Source organism: Caretta caretta, chromosome 6 (assembly GCF_965140235.1).
Source record: "Caretta caretta isolate rCarCar2 chromosome 6, rCarCar1.hap1, whole genome shotgun sequence".
Taxonomy (NCBI): domain Eukaryota; kingdom Metazoa; phylum Chordata; order Testudines; family Cheloniidae; genus Caretta; species Caretta caretta.
The window spans coordinates 89,341,139-89,360,809 of NC_134211.1; the positions used below are offsets into that span (position 1 = coordinate 89,341,139).

A 19,671-nucleotide genomic window follows, 5' to 3' on the forward strand; every position below is an offset into this window, starting at 1 on the left:
ACAGAAAGATGGTGTCTTGTCCCAGGCTGCATCAGGGATCCGTGGCATAGCTAGAATCAGAACTATGGCCATCCTGGCTCCCAGCCCTTTGCTTAGCCTACTAGATGTGGCTGCAAAACTCTTGTCTATGCTCCTAAATGCTGGGCAGAGTGTTCCCATGCTCCGTGCAGTTAATGCAGCTCCATGTGTAAGAGAAGAGGCATTTGGTGAATTAACCGCTGTTCGATAATCTCAGTGTTTCCCCCTTAGAGGGGTTGGTTGTTGTCCTTACTGGCTCTGGGCTCCTCTTCCAGAGACGAGACGTCCACCCAGCGCTCCTGAAGCAGTCAGTGTCCAAGGCTGGCAAAATGCATAAAATAAGCTCCCTGCTGGCTCGAATTTTACCTTTTTGGAAGACAGTGCCGCCTTCCACCAGATAATCTCTAACGGCGCCGATCTGGAGAGACCAGTGGCTCCAGGATACCTCGTGGCCACCCTGCTCCGACCGTCAGCCCAGGAAGGTGTATTTTAAATAAAATATCTTTTATAGAAATAGCTTGGCACAAGCATAAAACATACTGGACAAAATATATAAGGGGAGTTGACCCCCATGCAGCCCTCCAAATGTAATCCCGGAGCAGGGATAAAAAACAGCCACCAAATCCATCCCACGTGGGGCCCTCCAGTATATTCACCTGGGGGCCCCTTGTTTAACCTGTACCATAGTAGGTAACCTCCCCTGTTCGTTGAATCCAATAAGCTTCCTGGGGAGATGAGCCCCAATGTGGCAAACAGCATGGATTAGGGACTGTGAAGTGTTGAGCTCCCCAGCATAGTAATGCACACAGGAAAGCCTGGAAAATCACATGCACTGTTTAGCTTGGTTGTGGAATACAGCTGGTCGCTACAGATACAAAATTGTCTGAATCACTCCTGCGCCATGGCTTTCTGAAGCTCCCTTTGGCCACTGAAGGAGGAAATGCTGGATCAGCAGAGACCAGGCCTCTGGGGAGATGGATCTTCCAGCTCTAGTGCCAAAGATGTATTAATCTTGTGCCAAATTTCATCTGTAAGCCCACAATGCAACTGGGCTGCAGTGAAGGGTGCTAGTGCTGTTGCCTCTTGATCAAAAAGAAGCTGTGGCAAGAGCCTGAAATATCCAGCCCTTTAGGCAGCAGATGTGAAGACTACTGATAAGGCCCCTTTCCTTTATTAGCCACAAGGTCTCTTTCCAAATGAATTGCGGGCCTGTGCTCAGGCCAGATAAACTAATGGAACATTTTGTGAAAATCTAAAATAAAATTAGTACTTGTGGCACCTTAGAGACTCTCAAATCCGATGAAGTGAGCTGTAGCCCACGAAAACTTATGCTCAAATAAATTGGTTAGTCTCTAAGGTGCCACAAGTCCTCCTGTTCTTTTTGTGAATACAGACTCACGGCTGCTACTCTGACACCTAAAATAAAATTGTGGGCCTTCATCTGGGAGGTGTTAAAACAAAAAGAAGGAGGCATAGTTGCTATTTTAATAGGACTCACCTCCCCTCCTGTGGAACTGTCAGGCAGACCCAGGAATTAATCCCATTAAGAACTGGAGGGATATGCCGGTGGTGAAGGGTCTTCAAACACAGAGTAATTCAGGGTAAATATCAAAACCATCCAGGAGCTGCTCTTATTGGAGGCGTCCGAGAGACTCCCCGACAGCTCTGACCTCTGTCTTGCTTCTTTGCATGAACTTTATGACCCAGGTATTTCCTAAGCAAGCAAGTGAAGCAGGTCAGGAATAAGAGGCTGGGTCTATAACAAACAACAGTGTCATAACGAAGTAAAGTTTTATGTACAGATTTATTAACTCCCAGTCCATAAACTACCTCCTGTTGGTTGTATAGCCTGGGCTAGCTGGTCTCTCAGTAAAATAAATGGGCTAAATGAGAGTCCAGTCAAATATGCAAATACTTTAAGTCCCCACTTGAGCAGATTTTGATCTGTCTGACTCACACTCTATGGGTTAAAATGGAAGCATCCATCAGAAGAGGGGAGGCTGAAGTGTTGCTCACTTTTATTGCCTCCTGGGGAGCTATGAGCTAAATATTTTCCAACAGAAGATTCTGTAGTATTTGTCAAGTACCCCACTTACTCTCCATGCAGCTGGGTGTTTCATTGGTTTCCTCCTTCTCCAGGAATGGATTACTTTTCTCTCTCTCTTCCTTGCTCGTGTCCCCTTTTCTGGGATCATGACCTGTGGCTGTTGTTACAGAGACTCCAGGACAGCAGTCACATCACGGATTATGGAATGTAGCTTGTAGCCTTAACCCCATCACTTCCCATCCCCGCTCAGTAGCTCTCACACAAAGGTAGGAGAATCACACTAATCTGCTTATCTAATCGCTCACAGGAATGGCACTGGCACCAAACCAATGGCACTAGCTGATGCTGCTCTCCAAGGCAATGCAACAGCTGGAGTGATTGGGGTGTTCGGGGTACAGAAGCTGCTCTTGGCCTCTCCAGGAGACAGGGTGGGAAGGAGAAGAGAAGAGATGGGTCTTGAGCTTGTGGGGTCCTGAGAAGAATGAGGACTGAAGCTGAGGCTGCTTGGGTAACTGGAGCTTAGGGTCAGGTGGGGAGAGTGTTCCAAGGCAAAACTCTTGTCTTGTCACAGCAGGTAGCGAATTCTACTGTGAGTAAATGTGCTGGGGAGAAGAATATTGTACAGCCTCTTGGCTGAGTAGTTCTTTAAAGTCACCATCCAGCCTCCTCAGCAGGAGGTTCTGTCTGGGATTGTGTCGGAGAGCTGGTCCTGAAAACATAGAGATATGATGCCAATCAAATGAAGTATTAAAGACTTTGGCAATAATAGTTGGTGCCTTTTGTTAGAAGAGTAACTGTAAATCGTAAAGCTCTCTGCTTTTTGCTCTGTAATTCCAGCCCTTTGCTAGAAGTGGCTTCTCAGCTGCTGCCTAGGGATGTTTAATGCTTTGCTGTTCTCTTGCTGTTTGAACCCTCTGCTGTGCCTGGCTGCCCTCCCCAAAACATTATCTGTCCTGCTCATGATGTTTTAAGGTGTTTTGTGCATGTATTTGCTCAGTGGTGTGCAGCAAACAAGCCGAGCTGGCAAGGACCATGTTCAGGCCTGAGATAGTATAGAATCATAGACTATCAGGGTTGGAAGGGATCTCAGGAGGTCATCTAATCCAACCCCCTGCTCAAAGCAGGACCAATCCCCAACTAAATCATCCCAGCCAGGGCTTTGTCAAGCCTGACCTTAAAAATATCTAAGGAAGGAGATTCCACCACCTCCCTAGGTAACGCATTCCAGTGTTTCACCACCCTCCTAGTGAAAAAGTTTTTCCTAATATCCAACCTAAACCTCCCCCACTGCAACTTGAGACCATTACTCCTTGTTCTGTCATCAGCTACCACTGAGAATATTGTATAGAATATACAATATAGTACTGAGAATATAGTATATTGGCAACATTGAGTTGTTGCATGGTGTGCAGCTGGGAGCATTAGGTTGGTGTGCTCCAGTGCAAGTGTAGGCAGAGACCGCAGGTGGGTGCAGGTGAGTGTAAGCCGTGAGCTGCAGGTGACCAGATGTCCCAATTTTACAGGGAAAGTCCCAATATTTGGGGCTTTGTCTTATATAGGTGCCTATTACCCCCACCCTTTGTCCCGATTTTTCACCCTTGCTATCTGGTCACCCTATTTCAGCCTGAGTGCTTGTGAGACTCAAGTCCCCTGCATGCCTCGTCCCTTTCCTGCAAGAGCATAGGATAGAAAAGGAGTGGGGCAAAACATTGGTGCGTCTCAGGAGATCTGGGTTAAGTACGGTCCTCTTTGTGCTAATGAAGTGCTGAGCTGCGCACTCCCATCATAGGCCTCATTCCTGACACTAGGTAGAAGTAACCTTGCAGCTGTGCAGCAGTATCTCACCTTATCTATGCACTCCCTATCCGTGGCCCGGGACCTCCTTGTCAACCTTCTTCTAGCCCTGGCCAAAATGGCCATCTACAAGACCAGGGAGAGGAGGTTGGCCGATGGGGTCTCCTGTGACGGTGGGGCCTATTTCTGATCCTCTGTCCGCTCATGCATTCAGGCGGAGTTCCTTTGGACGGTGTCCGCTGGCTCCCTTGACACCTTCAAGGAGCAGTGGGTGCTGTCCGAGGTTTTCTGCTCGGTGTCCCTGTCAGGTTCCCTTTGTTTAGCCCTCTGACCTCACTCCTGTCCCTGTTTTATCTTTAGTTGTCCCCCGTACTCACTTGGAATCCTGGACCTGTGGATACTCCCCATAGGCTGGGGGGAGGTTCTTTAGTAGTTGGCAGGCTCTGCCTGCCCACTTCCTGGATCCCAATAGGATCAATGCAGGATAGGGATTCCCCACATATTCCCTGTCCTATGCAGCACTGGGCACTCTGCACTTACACATTGCTCTGCACCTCTGCTGCACAGGGACAAGTCCAAGAAAATCTTGTTGCAAGGTGGGAAGCGCCAGTGTTCTTAAAGCTCTGATGCCCAGAGCAGTACAAAGCGTGGTTCTCCTGCCTGGTGGTGGGGTCTGTCTTCTGGGACAGTTCCAAAAAAGAGGCTGGAGATGGGTGTACAAACCCCTCATGGGGCTATTTTCATTTGAAGCCTTGATCTCATGTATTTGGGAAATTTGCAGTAGGGTCTGTGACTGGGATTTTAAATTGAATTTGGGCGTAGAGGGCTTGCAGCCTTGTATCTGCAGCTTGGCAGCCTAGACTAGAAGAGGGTGAAGGAATGGCATGGGGGAGGGAGGTTGGGGGCATGATGCTTAAGAACCTGGTTACTTCAAATGGGCTACAGAATTGGAGCAAGCAACAATTACTAATGGTTAAATTGTGAACTTCTGTATTGGCCTCACATTACAACCATACTTACGAATGTGCGTGTCAGGAAATGCATAAGTTAAACTGTGGTTCCACGCTGCCAGGTGGCCTGGCGGAGGGTTCATGGTTGTCATGTCTTTGTCAGGTCCGTACCGAATGTGCTCACTTTGCAACTAAAATGTTTTTTTCTAACTGCCGGTTCAGCAAACTGCATTTGGGTTCTTTCTTTCTCACATGACATCCCTAAAGAAAGGTGCTGCAGGCCCAATGCTGCGATCCCTGTGTAACCCCACTGTGACCTGTGGGTTTGCACAGGGGTAGCAGATTGGCCTCCTCTGTGAGAGAGTGGGAAGCTGGCAGAGTGATTTTGGTGAGGGTCCCTCACCTTTGGGGCTCACGCCTCCACGTTTAGGATAGACCTTATTTATTGACCCAGCAGAGCTCTTTTTGTTTTTCCTCTCTGGGAGGCACTGGGAGTACTCTGATGGGAAATGGAGTGGTTGTATGTTAATTGTGGGGCAAAGAGGGGCCTATTTTTAAAATGTGCCAGTGAGTACCTAAAGCAAAGGCCAGATGGCTCCTTTTCATGGAAGGAAATTGATTGATTAATTTCAATGGAGTAAAGGGTTCAATTGGTGAAAGGACTAGAAGCCAGCTTCTCTGGGATAGCTGTCTTGGCTCTGCAGGGGTCATAGGAACATAAAGCTGAACATGCATGTGCATGTGTGCGTGTGTGGTGTTTTTTGCAGTTGAAATAATCAGCTCTGACTCTGCTACCCACTCTGTGGGGTGAGAAGGGGCTATCTGTACTTAGTTGCTTTTCAGAGCCGAAACACACTCCTAACAGTGGTCTATCCAAGAGCTGTACAATGTGTCTTTACTTATTCCAGCGAGAACTGCCTTGTGACCACACACAAATCATCTTCTATTAATGCACCTCGCCACTTACATGGAATGGCTTTGCAGCTGGAAGCTCTTTTTCAGTGGGAGTTAAATTGACTTAATGGCAGTGTGAATGCTTCACCCTCCAGTATAACTATGCCAGTACTGTTAGTCCTTTCACTGCTATCCCATCCAGCATCAATTCACATCTGAAGTTAGCAGTGTGTTTAGTTTTCTGTGTTCCACTGCTCTTGAGACATTTGGACCAAATGTCCCCTTCTCTTTAAATGCTATGTGCAGATGTCCAGGGATCTCTATTTGTGACTTGCTTTCATTACAAGTACATGGAATCTGAAGCCATCACAATCATCTTGTGTTAGCGTCCCATAGCAGTGTCAACTAGCTCATATTACCATGCTGTATTATAGTGGGTGCAGGTAGCACCACAGTGTATAACTGAGGCTGGCTTACAGCATCCATTCTAACCTTTCTTTTATAGTTTGCTTGCACTTTGATGTGTTGCTTTCTGAAACAAATGCCTTTTATGGGTAAAATTTTCCATGCTGGGTCTCGGCTCAGCAATGAAATTTTCAACAAAGATTTTAAGCAACATCTGTTCAGAAGTATGTTAAGAATTTTTTTCATCAAACAAAAATGCCTGCCTAGAATTTTGAACATGCATGATTCCAAAATAGTAGAACTGATTTTGTTCAAACTTGGCTTGTTTTGTAGATCTCCTTGAAACTTACAATTCATGCCAAATCTAAAGGCTATGTGGAGTGCATTAAAATGTACTCTACAGTAGGTTTTGTAAAAAATTCCAACTTTTTCTATTGGATGACAAATAGCTGATATCAATAGACCATATTTTTAAATATGAGCACAAGGATGCTTCAGCTTTCAGCCACAATTCTTTCTCAACCGTAATGCTAGTTTTTTCCCCCCCATAGAACATGGTCCTGTTGTACTTGAAAATGCTACACGTGTAATACAGGGTGAGTCAGCGTTGCTGTGAGGAAACAACTGTATTTCCTGAGTTAGGGTGTTTAAAGGTCCTGCTTTCCTGATGTAGCCATGTTGGCAGGCTTGGTTGAAGCATGGTTCTATCTTGCAGTGAGATGACACCTTCACTGTGTCCTCAATGGCACTGGAACCCTGTTAAGGTGCCATTTACACTGCATGATAGAACCTTGTTTTGGCTGCTTGTCGGTGACAACTTTGATGTGCGTGCATGTGTCTGGGTGTGGCGGTATTTCTGACAGTGTGCTGAGGTCTAGCCAAAATCCTCTTAGCTCTGGTGAGGGCCCTGACTCAGGGTTGAGGTACTTGCTTAGTGGAAAGCTTGGATTCCATCATCTCCCTGGCTCACCAGGGCCTCACAACTTCAGCTAACTATCTGGTTCTAGTGAAATATTGCAACTAGCAAAACTCCTTGAATGTTACTGAATTTTACTGGGCAAGGACAGGGCATGGGAAGAATATTCCCAAGCACGGTCTCTCCCTCTTGCCACTCCCTGGAGATTACATGCCTCATTGCTCTGCTGACCTTTCATGTTAGCAATGTGGCAAGTAGTCAGCATCCCCTGCCCCAAATCTCTGCGCAGGCAGTTTCCACACCTCATTCCCAGTGGCGGTATCTCCATCTATCCTCACTGCATGTGCCTGCTTGTGTGCGTTGCCTTTTCCCTTTCCCAAGATTGTGTAGCCATGTGTGTGTTTGCAGGTTTACTAACCCTTTGTTCCTATAGCTCAAGAAGAGGTGAAAGGTAAGTGGGGATGAAGCTGTGATGGGTTTGGTTTCAGACTCTACTGGCTCCCTGTTCATTTAAAGCCCCAGTTCAAAATCACCAATGGCCTCCCTGACCAAGCTCCCAGAGCTCGACTCTGCTGCCCTCCCAGCATATCTGACTTTGGCCTCTTCTCTCCCTGCCAACACTCTTCCCACTGCTGGTGAGAGAGCCTTCCCCTCTGCAGTTTCTGCTGTCTGGAAAAGCATCCTTCCATCCCGCTGACTTGCTACAGCTCTCCTGATCTGTCTCCTCCCCTTGAGCTATTATTATTTAACTCTGTAAAAGCTTCTGGGCTGCAGTTTGTATGAAAGATACTACACAAAATAAAGCTATGTTTGTATCTCTTGCTTCTAAGCTGCCTGGTTTTCTCTTGAACTGTGGGGAGATGCGAACCTCTTTCCTGTGTGTTTCTGACCATGGCTCCTGGCTTGGACTTGTCTCACGCCACAGGAAGATAACTGCTTAGCGCTACCACACTCTGCCTGTACCTGCTGTGTCCTGAGGCCACCAAGGTCTCTTCGGTTTGTTTCTGCTTCAGGGAGCCCTGTAGAGCCTGCCTTAAATGGTGCAGAGGGGGGTGCCTAGAAGGAAATCCTGGGGTAACTCTCAGTGGAACATCCTGGGATCTCTTACTGGCAGGGCTGTGGTAAAGGGCTTATGGGGCAGCTGCCTTTCTGACTCCTGAATGGGGAGGAGCTGGGTTCCACTTTTGCCTCTAGGTCTAATATGCTGGCCTAGCAAACACACCTATTTGGGGAGGGCCCAGACCCATATGCCTCTCTAAAGGGCAGCAGCCTACAATACCTGCCTGTCTCTCTTCCTCTGAGCACTCCAGACAAACAATGAAAGAAAAGACCTCCTTTCAGACAGGCCCAGGAGGGTTCTCCAGGCTAAAGTCCTGTCCTGCACTTGTGGGATGTTGAAGTGTCTGGTGTACTTGGATAAGACGACGCAGCAGTGGCTCCATGCAGCACTTTACCCTGCAAGCCAGGCCTAGGTTAGGAGTAGCTCCTCTGAAGCAGGGTAAGCTCTATGGCAGGAAGCTTTGTTCCAGGGACTGTGCATAGTGCTGAATGCCAGTCTGTTGAACAGTGCCCCTTCTCTTGGGTTCTGTTCTCTGTCCAGAGCATAGGCCCATTGAAGGCTCCACTCCCAGCCAGTAAAATTCAGTGAGTTGCCTTATGTGACAATGGCAGTTAAGTTATCTCGTTGTTACTGAAGGGCTGACACCAGAAGCACAGGCAGCAGCAGTAAGGAGAGGTGCCTACCCTTCTGTTACAACAACCCTGAAAAGTCAGGGTGGCATAGGAAGACACTGCTGCTGGGGGGGCAGGATTTTCCTTTAGGCCTGTGTGGGGTTGTCTTATAAGGGCTGAGTTCTGGCTCTCCCAGTCGTTCCCTAGGGAAATAGGAACATAAGACTGGAAAGGACCTCCTGGGTCAAATCCAGTCCCCTGCTATTGCAACCCTGTCATACAATCCTGTTCATAAATTTATAAAGCTCTATTTATTGGGTGGTTTGTCCCCAGCACCCCTTCCATCTCATGGCCAGGGAGCTTTTCTAATTAATCAGCCTAAATTTTTCTTCTAAAAGGCTTAATATAGTTGTTTTCTTTCTTCTGATGAATCAACATAGTATTTAAGCGCTGAGATGGGCTGGAGGTGCTAGCCCTGAGGCCTGAAGCGGGTAGGGTGGGGAGAGGGCAAGCAGTGTGAGCACTCAGCTTTGAGTTGGGCAGGGGGAGACCAGCGCACCAGGGCTGAAGTTCCTGTCCTGTTTAAATACACCAGGATGCACCGTATGCCGCTTCTCCCCCACCACAGGGTGCATTTTGCCTCCCTTCCCCCAAGTGCTGCTCTGCACTTCCCCACTTGGAAGCTCCATTTGCAGTGGAGGTGGAATCTTTTCTCTAGCTGAGCTGGCTTTGTGGGGCAAGACCCAGGTCCACAGAGCTGCCATGACTGTGTATTTACAATAGCCCAGGGGGCTGCTCAAGAGGAAAGGGGCCCCTGCTCTGCCTGTTCCAACACCCCCCACCTGAGCAGTGGAGCTGTCTGGGGTGAGGGAGCTAGTGCAATCTTAGCTGAGCTCTAAAGAGGATGGTCTTAGCTATTGTTCCTTGGGGCCTCTCCTTGCCTCTGCAGATGTCTGACCCTCATGCATGATTTGTTGAGGATCTCAGGAGTATCCCAGCCTTTGGGCTCCAAGGCCTGTACTGAAGCCCAGCCCTAGCCACCTGGTGCTCTAACCATACCCCTTTTCTCTGATTTTGCAGAAAGCGCTGGAAGAGGTGCCTGGGGACAACATTGCTCCTGTGGTCCTTGATGAATCAAAGTTGTGAAGGGGTGGCAGAGCTGGGAGACACTGCCTACCAACCCCCCCCTTCCCATCTTTGTCACTTGCAGTATCCTTCTGGTTCCCGCACAGCATGGCATTGGGGGCAGCATCAGGGCCGGAGTCCAGAAAGCTGCTCATGGAGCCATCGGAAGGAACAGATCAGCCTGGGTTTCTCTCATCAGTCTGCTTTCCCCTCTGTGTCCTGCTGTGGGAGAACCTATTGCTCAGCAGGAAAGCTTCAGTGGAGCCCCGAGCCTGTTTGCTTGGAGCTCAGAGGAGCAGAGGCTGTGAGTCCAACACAGTACTCAGTATTTGGAGCCCATGGTGGCATTCCTCAAGTGGCCTTCCTCTCCCCTTCCAGAGAAGCTGTATGGTGGGTAGCCAAGTGCATCCTCTGAAGGAACCTCTTGGTGGAGAGAGAACTAGACCGCACTGGCTTTGTGTCCAGCCCTGCTCTGAGTTGTGACCCTTGCTCTGGAAGTGATGGGTCTGCCCTGTATTCATAGTGACTGGAGCAGGTGGTTCACCTGGCCATAGTGTGGGGGGATGGCTCAGGCCCTCACGCTTCCCCAGGCTCTGCAAATCATGTGACAACTGTGGCGTTCCCATTTTTGTACAGGGACCTCCTAGCCCAGCAGATTTTTAGTCTGTGGACTAATGTGATTTTGTATTTTAATCAAACTTCCCTGATGTTTTTTGAAATTTTGTAGAGTAAAAATTTGTAAGAGGACTGGGGAAGCACCAATATGTGCCCTGGCCAGAGCCCAACTGTCAGTCACATCGTTTGAGGCCAGGGCCTGGCGCTGGGGCATGTGTGCAAAGTGCACCGGGGTCTAGCCCACCTTATAGTTGACACCAGCCTTCAGGGCTACTGTGACAACACTACTGAGTTAGATTGTGAGCTCCTTTGGCCAGGAACCCTATCCTCTTCCTTGGCTGGAAAGCACTTTACACAAGCGCAAGGTTGGTGCTATAAAAATAATACACATTTTGTGGGAGCCCTCTGCTGGTACAGAGAGGAGGAGCTGTGCTCCTGCTTCCCCTCCTCTTACTCAACTAGCTTTGGGAGGCAGGCTCAGGTTGCTTTAGCACAGGGCATCCCAAACTTCTTTTCATAATTCGGAATCACATCATCTGAGTATCTTGTGGATACTTTCCTTCCCACTCACCATGAGCCCCACCAGTTGCTGTTGCCTGCTCTTCCACTCATGAGCACTGACCTCATCTCTCTTCCCAGCTCCAATCGTGTAGTTTGCCTCCCTTTTATTATCCGTGCCGCCCCCCTCCTCCCATTGGGTGAGAGCCACCTAGCAATTTCCAGTCAGTCACATGACAAAGATTAGGAAAACAGTGATAGGTATTTTGAAGTGTCCTGAAAAAGTTAATCATGCTCACTGCCTTTGCTCTCCATTTTATCTCCCCTCCCATCTGTTTTGTTCCTCTGCCCCTTTCCCTAGCTGCACGTTTCCCAGCCACCTAGTCCTTTGGTTCCCCTGCTCCCCTCAATATATTTCTTTGGGCATCCTATCTTGCTGGTGGCTGGCAACTCCAGGCCCCTGGCTCGGTGGAAGCAGTTCCTGTTTCCTCTCCTTCGCAGTAGCTGTAGCCTCTAGAAGCAGCAGTTAGGCTGGCACCTCCTCATGTCCATCTGCTTCTGCAGGCCTCCAGGTGCCTCTGTTCAGTAAAGAGCCTAGACACTTGCTGAAGTCACTGGAAACAAGGAGAGCTGTCACCACAAGACCTGTCATCTTTCTGGACCACCAGAAAGTGCTGTGCAGGCTGTAGTTTTGGAGCCATTAGACTGATACTCGATAACACAGAGTCTGCCCCTGGACCAGCGTTGTCTTCCCTCTATCTCTAAATGGCCTTCCTCCACCAGTTACCTTGATTTATTAAAATACAATTTTGGGGATTGTTGAAGTGGCTCAGCCCTGTGTGATCTCAAAAGGCCTTGGGAAAATGTTCACTGGATTCCTTGTATTTTTAAATATAATTTGTATTTAATAGTTATATTGGTGCAGCTGTGTGACAGTTGTCCATAAGTAATCTACCCCCAGGGAGCCTACCATTGGCAATGCTGTAAAGATGGAGCATACCATGCAGCTGTGTGAGCCCCCTAATAAAAACGCAGAGGGACAGGCCCACATGGTACACAATGGGCATTATTTGGTTAACACACCTTCCTACACAATCCCCTCTCACTGGAACTGCTGTGGTGGTTACACTGAATAGGGCAGGGGCTCCTGGGCCAGAGAGCAGAAGCAACTATCTGTCTACTAGTGCCTATTCTCCCCCACATCCTCTAATATCCTCACTCCCTCTTCTGCACAGCCCCCCTGCCCTGATAACTCCCACCCCCTGCTTTCCCCATCTTGGGCCTGGCCCAGACCCTCTCTGCTTTCACAAGGAGCACATTATGCACAAAGCCTCTGCTGGGAGCTGGATGGCAGCCACATTAGAGGAAGGAAAGGAACAGCTGGGTTCATTTCATTCTCCCTCATAAGCTAGGGAAAGGGGAGGAAGCAGCAATAGATTTCCATCGCACTTCATGTCCGTACAGTGCGAGCAGTCAGGCTGCGGAGCAGGAGATTGGAGGGAGGCCTTGGCCAGGTAGGAGGGCTGACTTACCCTCCAGGGTGAGGTGGGCTAAAGGTGGCTGCTCCTTGTCACTCAGGCTGGGTCTTCCTCCCTCTAGTAGAAGGCAAGACTCTGCACCTTCCACAGTTTTCTATTGTTTATTACAAACTGCCCCGTGAACATAGACACATACAAAACACAGCAGCACCAGGGGCTGGACTTGGTGTCTCCTCCCACACAGATCTCCAGCAGATCATAGATGGCTCTACTCCTCCTCCCTGCAGGTGCCCTGGGAGGAGAACTATGCTGGGCATGGCTGGGAACTGGTCCCCTTGCCAGCCTGGGAGCTGAGAATGTCTCAGGCAATGCCTACAGTGGGACAGCCCCCACAGGCTTGGGGCTAGGTTTTTATCACTCGTCATCATTAAAACACTGCCTGTACAGGTGAAATCAATTGCTAATGAAGAGTGATTAATGAGAAGTCAAACAATCATGTGACTGCAGGGGGGCAGGAGCTAGAGAACCAGAGGGGGGGCCAGGGAGGTAAGCTGGCAGGAGTTTGGCAGGGGAGATGCAGATGCAGCGGGCAGGTGATTCTAACATATGTGGGACCCTTGGCTTCAGTTTTTCTTCTTGTTTCGTGACACTGCTTCCACGTCCAGGTACTGCAGCCCAATCAACATGCCCAGGATGGAGAAACCTGAGACACAGATGGAAAGCAAGTGGGTGCCAGAAACACTGCCCATAGGAAGGGAACTTTACCTCTCCCCACTCCCCTCATCTGAGCTCTACCCCAGCCTCCTAGCTCTCAGGGGAATCACGGAGAGCTGTACTTACTTGCCACCATCAGGGGTGCCAGGACACCAATCGTCGGGGCTGCTGTGCCGTACACAAACACTTCAGAGAGGAAGTGGCCCAGGGCTATGAGGAAGGTCAAGAGTGTGATGTGATAGAGGCTGCCAGGAGCAGAGAGAAACAGAGAGCAGTTAGTGGGTAGCATGGAGTTGGGGGGGGGGGGGCACAAGCCTAGCAGGGAAAGGGAAAGAGCAGGATGGAGAGAGCCAGCCCAGTCCATCCTCACACTGTGGAGTGAGATCCAATTCCAGCCTAGCAGCGGCAGGATGGGGAAACCTCAGACAAGTCCCTTCCCAGCCTCTTTGGTGCCTGAGGCATTTTCTCTCACAATCTTCCTTGTGCCCACAAAAGTGTTAGAGCCTTTTTTACATGGTGAAAGTTACCTGTTGTTGACAATACGTTGTCCTAACCCCTGCCAATCAAGGCTAAAATGGCAGCTGCCAGTGCAAACGTTACTGTCAAGGAAGGGGCCTAGAGATGAGTGTAGGATGCTTTCAGTAATGAGAGCGTAAAGGCTCGGTCCTGCCTACACTAAACCCAAACAGTTACCAACTCCCATTGAAGAGCTCTGGGAAGATCTGATAATTTCCTAATGTTGACCCTTCCTTATTCTGTAAAGTGACTATGTACCGATGGCCTCTTCTCGTTTTGCTGGGCCCTTCCTATCTTGGTAGCAGTGTCAGAACTGCCAACTTCTGTGACCAGTGGTGCTGGAACTCGGGGTGGAACACCCCCGGCTTGAAGTAATAATAACAAAGACCAAATACATGGTTTCCATCAGCACCCCCACTACAAAAATTGTTCTAGCACCCCTGTCTGTGACTAAAATAAGTCTTGGCAGCTTTTTACTCCTGTTAAGCCAGCTGAGAGAGAATGAGCTGGATTCTCTTCCAGCCAATACATCATAGTAAAGGATTTTGCTGAAGTTCCAATCCGTTACATCAAAACGGCTAGAATGGGGCAGCACAGGTGGCACCGAGGACAGAATCTGTCCTGATCAACCTTCCCTACTGATGATGTGCAAAAAGGATAGCATCCCGCTTGACTCTCACAGCCCAGGGTGAGTTTTGAGAAGAAATGAGAAGAAAAAACATCTTTTTATTTGTAAACAGCAAATATGATATGGACCTCACTGCGACACAAACATGGGGCCAATAAGGCATTTTACAGCTTTTTGCAGGAGAATGGCACTTTAAAAAAGGAAATCTGAGTTGATCTGGGAGTACTAAGCAGGTTAGGCAGGCAGGATAAGAGATACTGTGGAGTCAGTGGGGAGGGCAGGATCGCCCAGTGCACTGGGAAGAGAAAGTGGTCAGTCTGAGGCACAGAGCTGTATTGGGCTGAGAAGGAGGTAGGGGAGGCAGAGCCTTTATTCCTGGGAGTATGAGGCAGCTCCAGAAGACCAGTGCCCAGGGTGGTGTCCAGCCCCCTGGGACTTTTGGGAGGACAGCACAGCCCATCTGTCCAGAGGAAGAAATGATGAGAGAATGTCTCAAAGGAGAGCAGGGGCAATGGGAACTTAGCCTTTAAGGACAAGCATCACCTCCTTGTCCCAAAGCTGTTCAGTAAGGGGGCACCACAGGACCATCTTCTGATGTTGCAGGAAGGGGTCCAGCTGTAGGCAGGTTTCATGGAAGCAGAGGAGATCAAGCTCATCATCAAACAGAAGTGCACGGACATGCATGGATTGCCATTGTAGGGGCAGATGGGGATGAGGCGTATGTGTGCGCACAAGGGGGCTGGTATGAACTTGAGGGGACAAGGGATTGGGAAATGGTGGAGGCAACCCATAATACAAGAAGAGAAGCTGATTTGGGCTGCTTCTGGCCTGGAGCAGTCTGCAAATCCAGCACCTAAGCTGATGTTATACCTGAGCTCTGCTGCCCTCTAGGGGCCACAACTGCAATTTGCTGCAGATTCCATTAGAACACAAAACCCTTCCAAGAAACAACCAGCTGCTCAGGCTGTGCCCCCTCCATGGCAACTCCCAGCAGCCCCCTAACCCACAGACCAACTGGCCTGAGTTCACCCCCTCTACAAATATACCCAGCAGAGAGAACCACCAGCCTGCCACCTCCACCGCACACAGTCATTCATCCAGTGTGTACTAGAGATACAAATGGAAGTCACCCTGCTCTGACACTACTGCCAGACCGAAGTTCCCCTATTACTAGAGGAATAAACAGCCAGCCTCACTGCCCATCCAACATAGGCTATCCCCTCTAGTTACAAAGACAACCACCAGCTGACGCTGGCCCCAATCAAGACAGCCCATGTGTATGTGCTCCCTTCAGACCCACAGCTGGGTACATGGCACATGACTTGGGATGAGTTGCCATACAATCCTTAACAAACAGGTGCCATGCACCAGTATGATGGCAGTGTTGCTAAGCACCCAGTATCACCAGGGTAATGAGGCCACCGGGCTGAGGGTTCCAGAATGAGGATCAGAAACATTATAACAGCGGTTCTCAACTGGGGATCTGTGAGCCCTCTCAAGGAGGCTGCAGGGCCCCGCAGCGGAAGCCCTGATCCCCAGCGCCCCCCGGCGGGGATGAAGCCCTGATCCCCAGCGCCCCCTACAGGGCTGAAGCAGTGAGGCGCAGGGCTGAATCCTGGAGCCCCAAGCCCTTGTGCTCCCGGTGGGATAGAAGCCCTGAGTACATGGACAGAGTTAGGGACATGGAGGGCTCCCCCACGCCAACTGCAGCACAAGATCACGGCAGTTCCCGGGGGCAGCTCCACACCTCCCCTGCCCCTCCTCTCCCTGCCCAGGTCGGAGGCAGGAACCCGAAGCTGGAGCCAGGCAGTGAGAGACAGCTGCTACTCTGGCTGGTGCATGGTGCAGGCAGCAGCAGCATTTCTTCCACTCCTGCTGGTGCCCCAGCTTGAAGCTGCTTCTCGGCTCCCAGACACCTTTGCTCCTGTAGAGGCAGCCGGTAAGAGCCCCCAGATTGGAGAGACCCGGCTCTGTGGCTGGCAGATCCCTCTGGAACAGGGACTGCAGGGGAATCCTCCCAGCACACAGCCCCTAATACCGCTCTCCCTACACCAGGGGTGGGCAAACTACGGCCTGCAGGCCGGATCTGTCCTGCGGGATTGCCACCCCTGTGGCGCCGTGGGCCCCGCGCCACTCCCAGAAGCAGCCAGCACCATGTCTCTGCGGCCCCTAGGGGGTGGTGGTCGACAGCTCCGCATGCTGCCCTCGCCTGCAGGCATTGCCCCCCAGAGCTCCCATTGGCCAGGAACGGGGAACTGGGGCAGCAAGGACATGGTGCTGGCTGCTTCTGGGAGCGGCGCGGGGCCAGAGCAGGCAGGGAGCCCGCCTTAGCCCCACTGCCACTGCAGAGACACTCTAGGTAAGCAGCACCGGGCCAGAGCCCACACCCCAACTCCCTGCCCTAAGCCCCCTGCCGCACCCCTCCTGCACCCCAACCCCCTGCCCTGAGCCCCCTCCTGCACTCCGCACCCCTCCTGCACCCCAACCCCCTGCACTGGGCCCCTCTTGTACACCCACACCCCTCCTGCGCCCCAACCCCTTGCCCTGAGCCCCTTTCTGCACAGTGCATCCCCTCCCGCACCCTGCACTCCCTCCCTCACCCCAACCCTCTGCCCCAGCCCTACATTCATGGCCCTGCATGCCATTTCCCCATGCAGATGTGGCCCTTGGGCCAAAAAGTTTGCTTGCCTCTGCCCTACACCCTGAGCTACTCCTGCCCTGCACCCTGAGCTACCTCCCTGCCAGCACACAGTCCAGTTACCCCCTCCAAGTTGAGCTACCCCATCTGCGCACAGCCCCTAGTGATGCCCTACCTCCACCCTGAGCTGCCCTCACACAGCCCCTAGCATCCCCCTCCCTCCACCCTAAGCTGTTTTCAAACTTTTTGAGCTAAGCCCCCCACCTTTGAGTTATAATATTTGGTTGCGTGCCCCACCCCTCCCCCCCTTGAACCCAGACAGGCTGGGTGGCCTGCTGAGGTGAGTCAGGGGGTAGAGGTGGTGCTACCTTGCTGGACTCCACCATGCGGCGGTGGATCAAGCCCCACTGGCCCCTGCCCCCCCAAATAGAAGTCACACCACACCTATGCCTGAAGCCTCCCCACCCCAGCTGAGCCCTCGGAGGAAAAAAAGGCCGAGAACCCCTGCATTATAGGGCTTAAAAGGCCATGTCACACCTGGTAATTATTAGCTTGATCTGAGAGTTGGGTTCAAGTGAGCAGCCCTTCCTCCTGTGATTCAGGGAGCAGTAGTTAAACCTCTTACTCCAAGAGCTGCCCCATAAAGGATACTGAGAGAGCAGAGATTAAGATGTTAAGATGATTCAAGGGAAGACTGTCTACCCCTACCCAAAGAGGGGCCCAATAAGGGGATTTCAGGAAGCAGTTATTGACAACCCCCAGAGCTGCCCCATAAGAGGACAGAAGAAAGCTGTTATAGCAGTGACAAGTGAACACTGTAGGGAAAATGGGACACCCCTTCTCTGGTGTTTCCCTTACATACGTCTTGTTGCGGATGTCAATGGCACAGCAGCAGCGAATCACTGATGAGAGCAGAGTCCAGATGCCAAAGGTCCGAGCTTGGAGACCATTCACTGTGCAGAGAAGAAGAAACAGATGAGGAAAATGAATGCTCTCTCCCATGAGCTACCATCTCTGCAGGCTGAGCAAAGTGGTGGAGGGAAGGAAGAACATGAGATCTCCTCCCAGCTAGTGCAATTACTCTCTCCTACTTGCTGTGGGTGTAACAAGATTTCCCAGATGATTAAAGGGCAGCTGAGTGGGTGTTTCTGTAGCTGCTGGGAACCATGCATCCTTTCTAGTAACCACAGACCTTAAGGGAAAAAGGAACCAAGGCTGGTTCCAGCCCTAAAGAAGTTGTACTAAGATCACTGAGTTAAAAGTGCATTGCTGTGGGTGCTGAACAATGCTGTCTGCTGCCTGGAACTGCTGAATAGCAGCATTTGCAGGCTTGGTGAGAGGGTTGTATCTAGTGCCAACCCTTCTGGAGAAAGGGTTCCAGATCTTGGCCAGCAGGTGACCTAAGGCTGTAGAAGATGGTATAGTGGAGACAGGTTGGCACTCTCCAGAGAAGATCAGGGCTCACTGCTGAAGAAGGGATGGTGCTGGTTGCCCTTGTAAGTTTGGGCTAGCATATGGCTTACAGGAGGTTAAGACCCGAAATGTGGCTCACTTCTGAGATGTAGACAAAAGTCCTCCAGGACTTGGGGCAGGATGTTGATACATGAGGTATAGCGGATATGGTAATGCCTCCTGATGGGCAGGAAGGGCAACGTGGGCTCCTTACCAAGGCTGGGTGTGCCCGTGTACAGCTTCTCGGAGAGGAAGCTGTGATCACGAAAGCTCTGCAGTGTATTCCCCATCGCAATGATGGATACCATGACCAGCCAGCTGCGCAACACATTCAGAAAACGGCTCATGATGCTCTGGTACCTGCTCCTGGGGACAAAGGCAGGAGATCAGCATCACAAAAGAAAACCACATGGATTCCACCCCCTAGAACACTTCCACTTAAACCAGGGTCCAGGCTTTTCCACAGAAAGTCCCCATCTCTTCCCAGAGATTCCCATAAAGAGACCAGCCCCTACCAGATATGAGCTGCACTACACCCCTCGTAATGCAAAGGTAGAAATCTGTATGTCCATCAAAAGGGGATGGAAAAGCATGATGCTGTCTCACTGTGGGAGGTCACTCATCCTCTGGGTCCTGGGCCAAACTTGACCAAGTAGGTCCTGTTCACAAACTTTTGGTGCATCCTCTCCACCTTCCTCTCTCCCCGATTGGCAGCATCAGCTTGCCACATAGCCCCAAAGAGAGACGTCTGCAAAACTGATAGTGTATTGAGCTCCCTGTATGGCAAAGCTGGGCACTGACCCACACAACACCAAGGCTTGGACTCCCCCGTTAATGCATCCTACTTGCCAATGCCAGTGTAGAGATTTGCACTCCCCGCTCCACTGTCCCAAGGCTGCACCCCACTTCACTTCCTCCTGCCCCATCCCCTCCCTGCCCCAAATCTCTCACACAAGTCCCCCAGCCCCTTTCTGCCCTGACTCCCATCACCTCCCTGTTGCCCTTCCCCAACAGATCCCCGGAGCCCATCCATGCTCCAGCCCTCCCACGATCTCCCCTGCACCGCATCCTCCGACCAGCCCTCATGCTACTCCACACCTGCTCACAGCCCCACCGACTCCCCACTGTTATGCAGCAGCAGCCCCGCCCCTAGGAGCTCGGCGTATTGATTGGTTCCCTGTTAGCCCTGCCCTTACTCTGATTGGCTGTTAGACCCATCTCTATTCACACGCCATGTGGATTGATAGGTCAGTGTCCGAATCAAAGACACTAAGGGAGCTCCGCCCCTGAGGCGCGGTGACGTAAAATATGA

General features: G+C 50.8%; 2 protein-coding genes across 8 annotated transcripts in view; one reads left to right on the forward strand and one right to left on the reverse strand.

Annotated features, from left to right (window-relative positions):
* Positions 1 to 11,978, forward strand: part of FLVCR2 (FLVCR choline and putative heme transporter 2) — a 57,597-nt gene extending 45,619 nt beyond the window's left edge. For 2 of the 7 annotated variants that reach the window (XR_007357376.2, XR_007357374.2), the window contains 2 exons: positions 294 to 500; positions 2,235 to 7,839. Coding sequence is in view for 3 of the 7 variants with exons in the window: in XM_048855558.2 (XP_048711515.1) it covers positions 7,855 to 7,965 (111 nt within the window). In the remaining 4 variants the exon portion in view is untranslated. The other 5 variants (XR_007357375.2, XR_012669003.1, XM_048855558.2 and 2 more) reach the window with 5 other exon arrangements.
* A 575-nt stretch (positions 11,979 to 12,553) lies between these two features.
* ERG28 (ergosterol biosynthesis 28 homolog) lies at positions 12,554 to 19,535 on the reverse strand. Its single transcript, XM_048855591.2, has 5 exons — positions 19,458 to 19,535; positions 18,574 to 18,725; positions 17,770 to 17,860; positions 13,252 to 13,370; positions 12,554 to 13,114 (listed from the first exon to the last, which is right to left on the reverse strand). The coding sequence occupies exons 2-5, from the start codon at positions 18,704 to 18,706 to the stop codon at positions 13,035 to 13,037; spliced, it is 423 nt and encodes a 140-aa protein (XP_048711548.1). The 5' UTR covers positions 18,707 to 18,725; positions 19,458 to 19,535; the 3' UTR covers positions 12,554 to 13,034.
* Between the last annotated feature and the right edge of the window lie 136 nt (positions 19,536 to 19,671).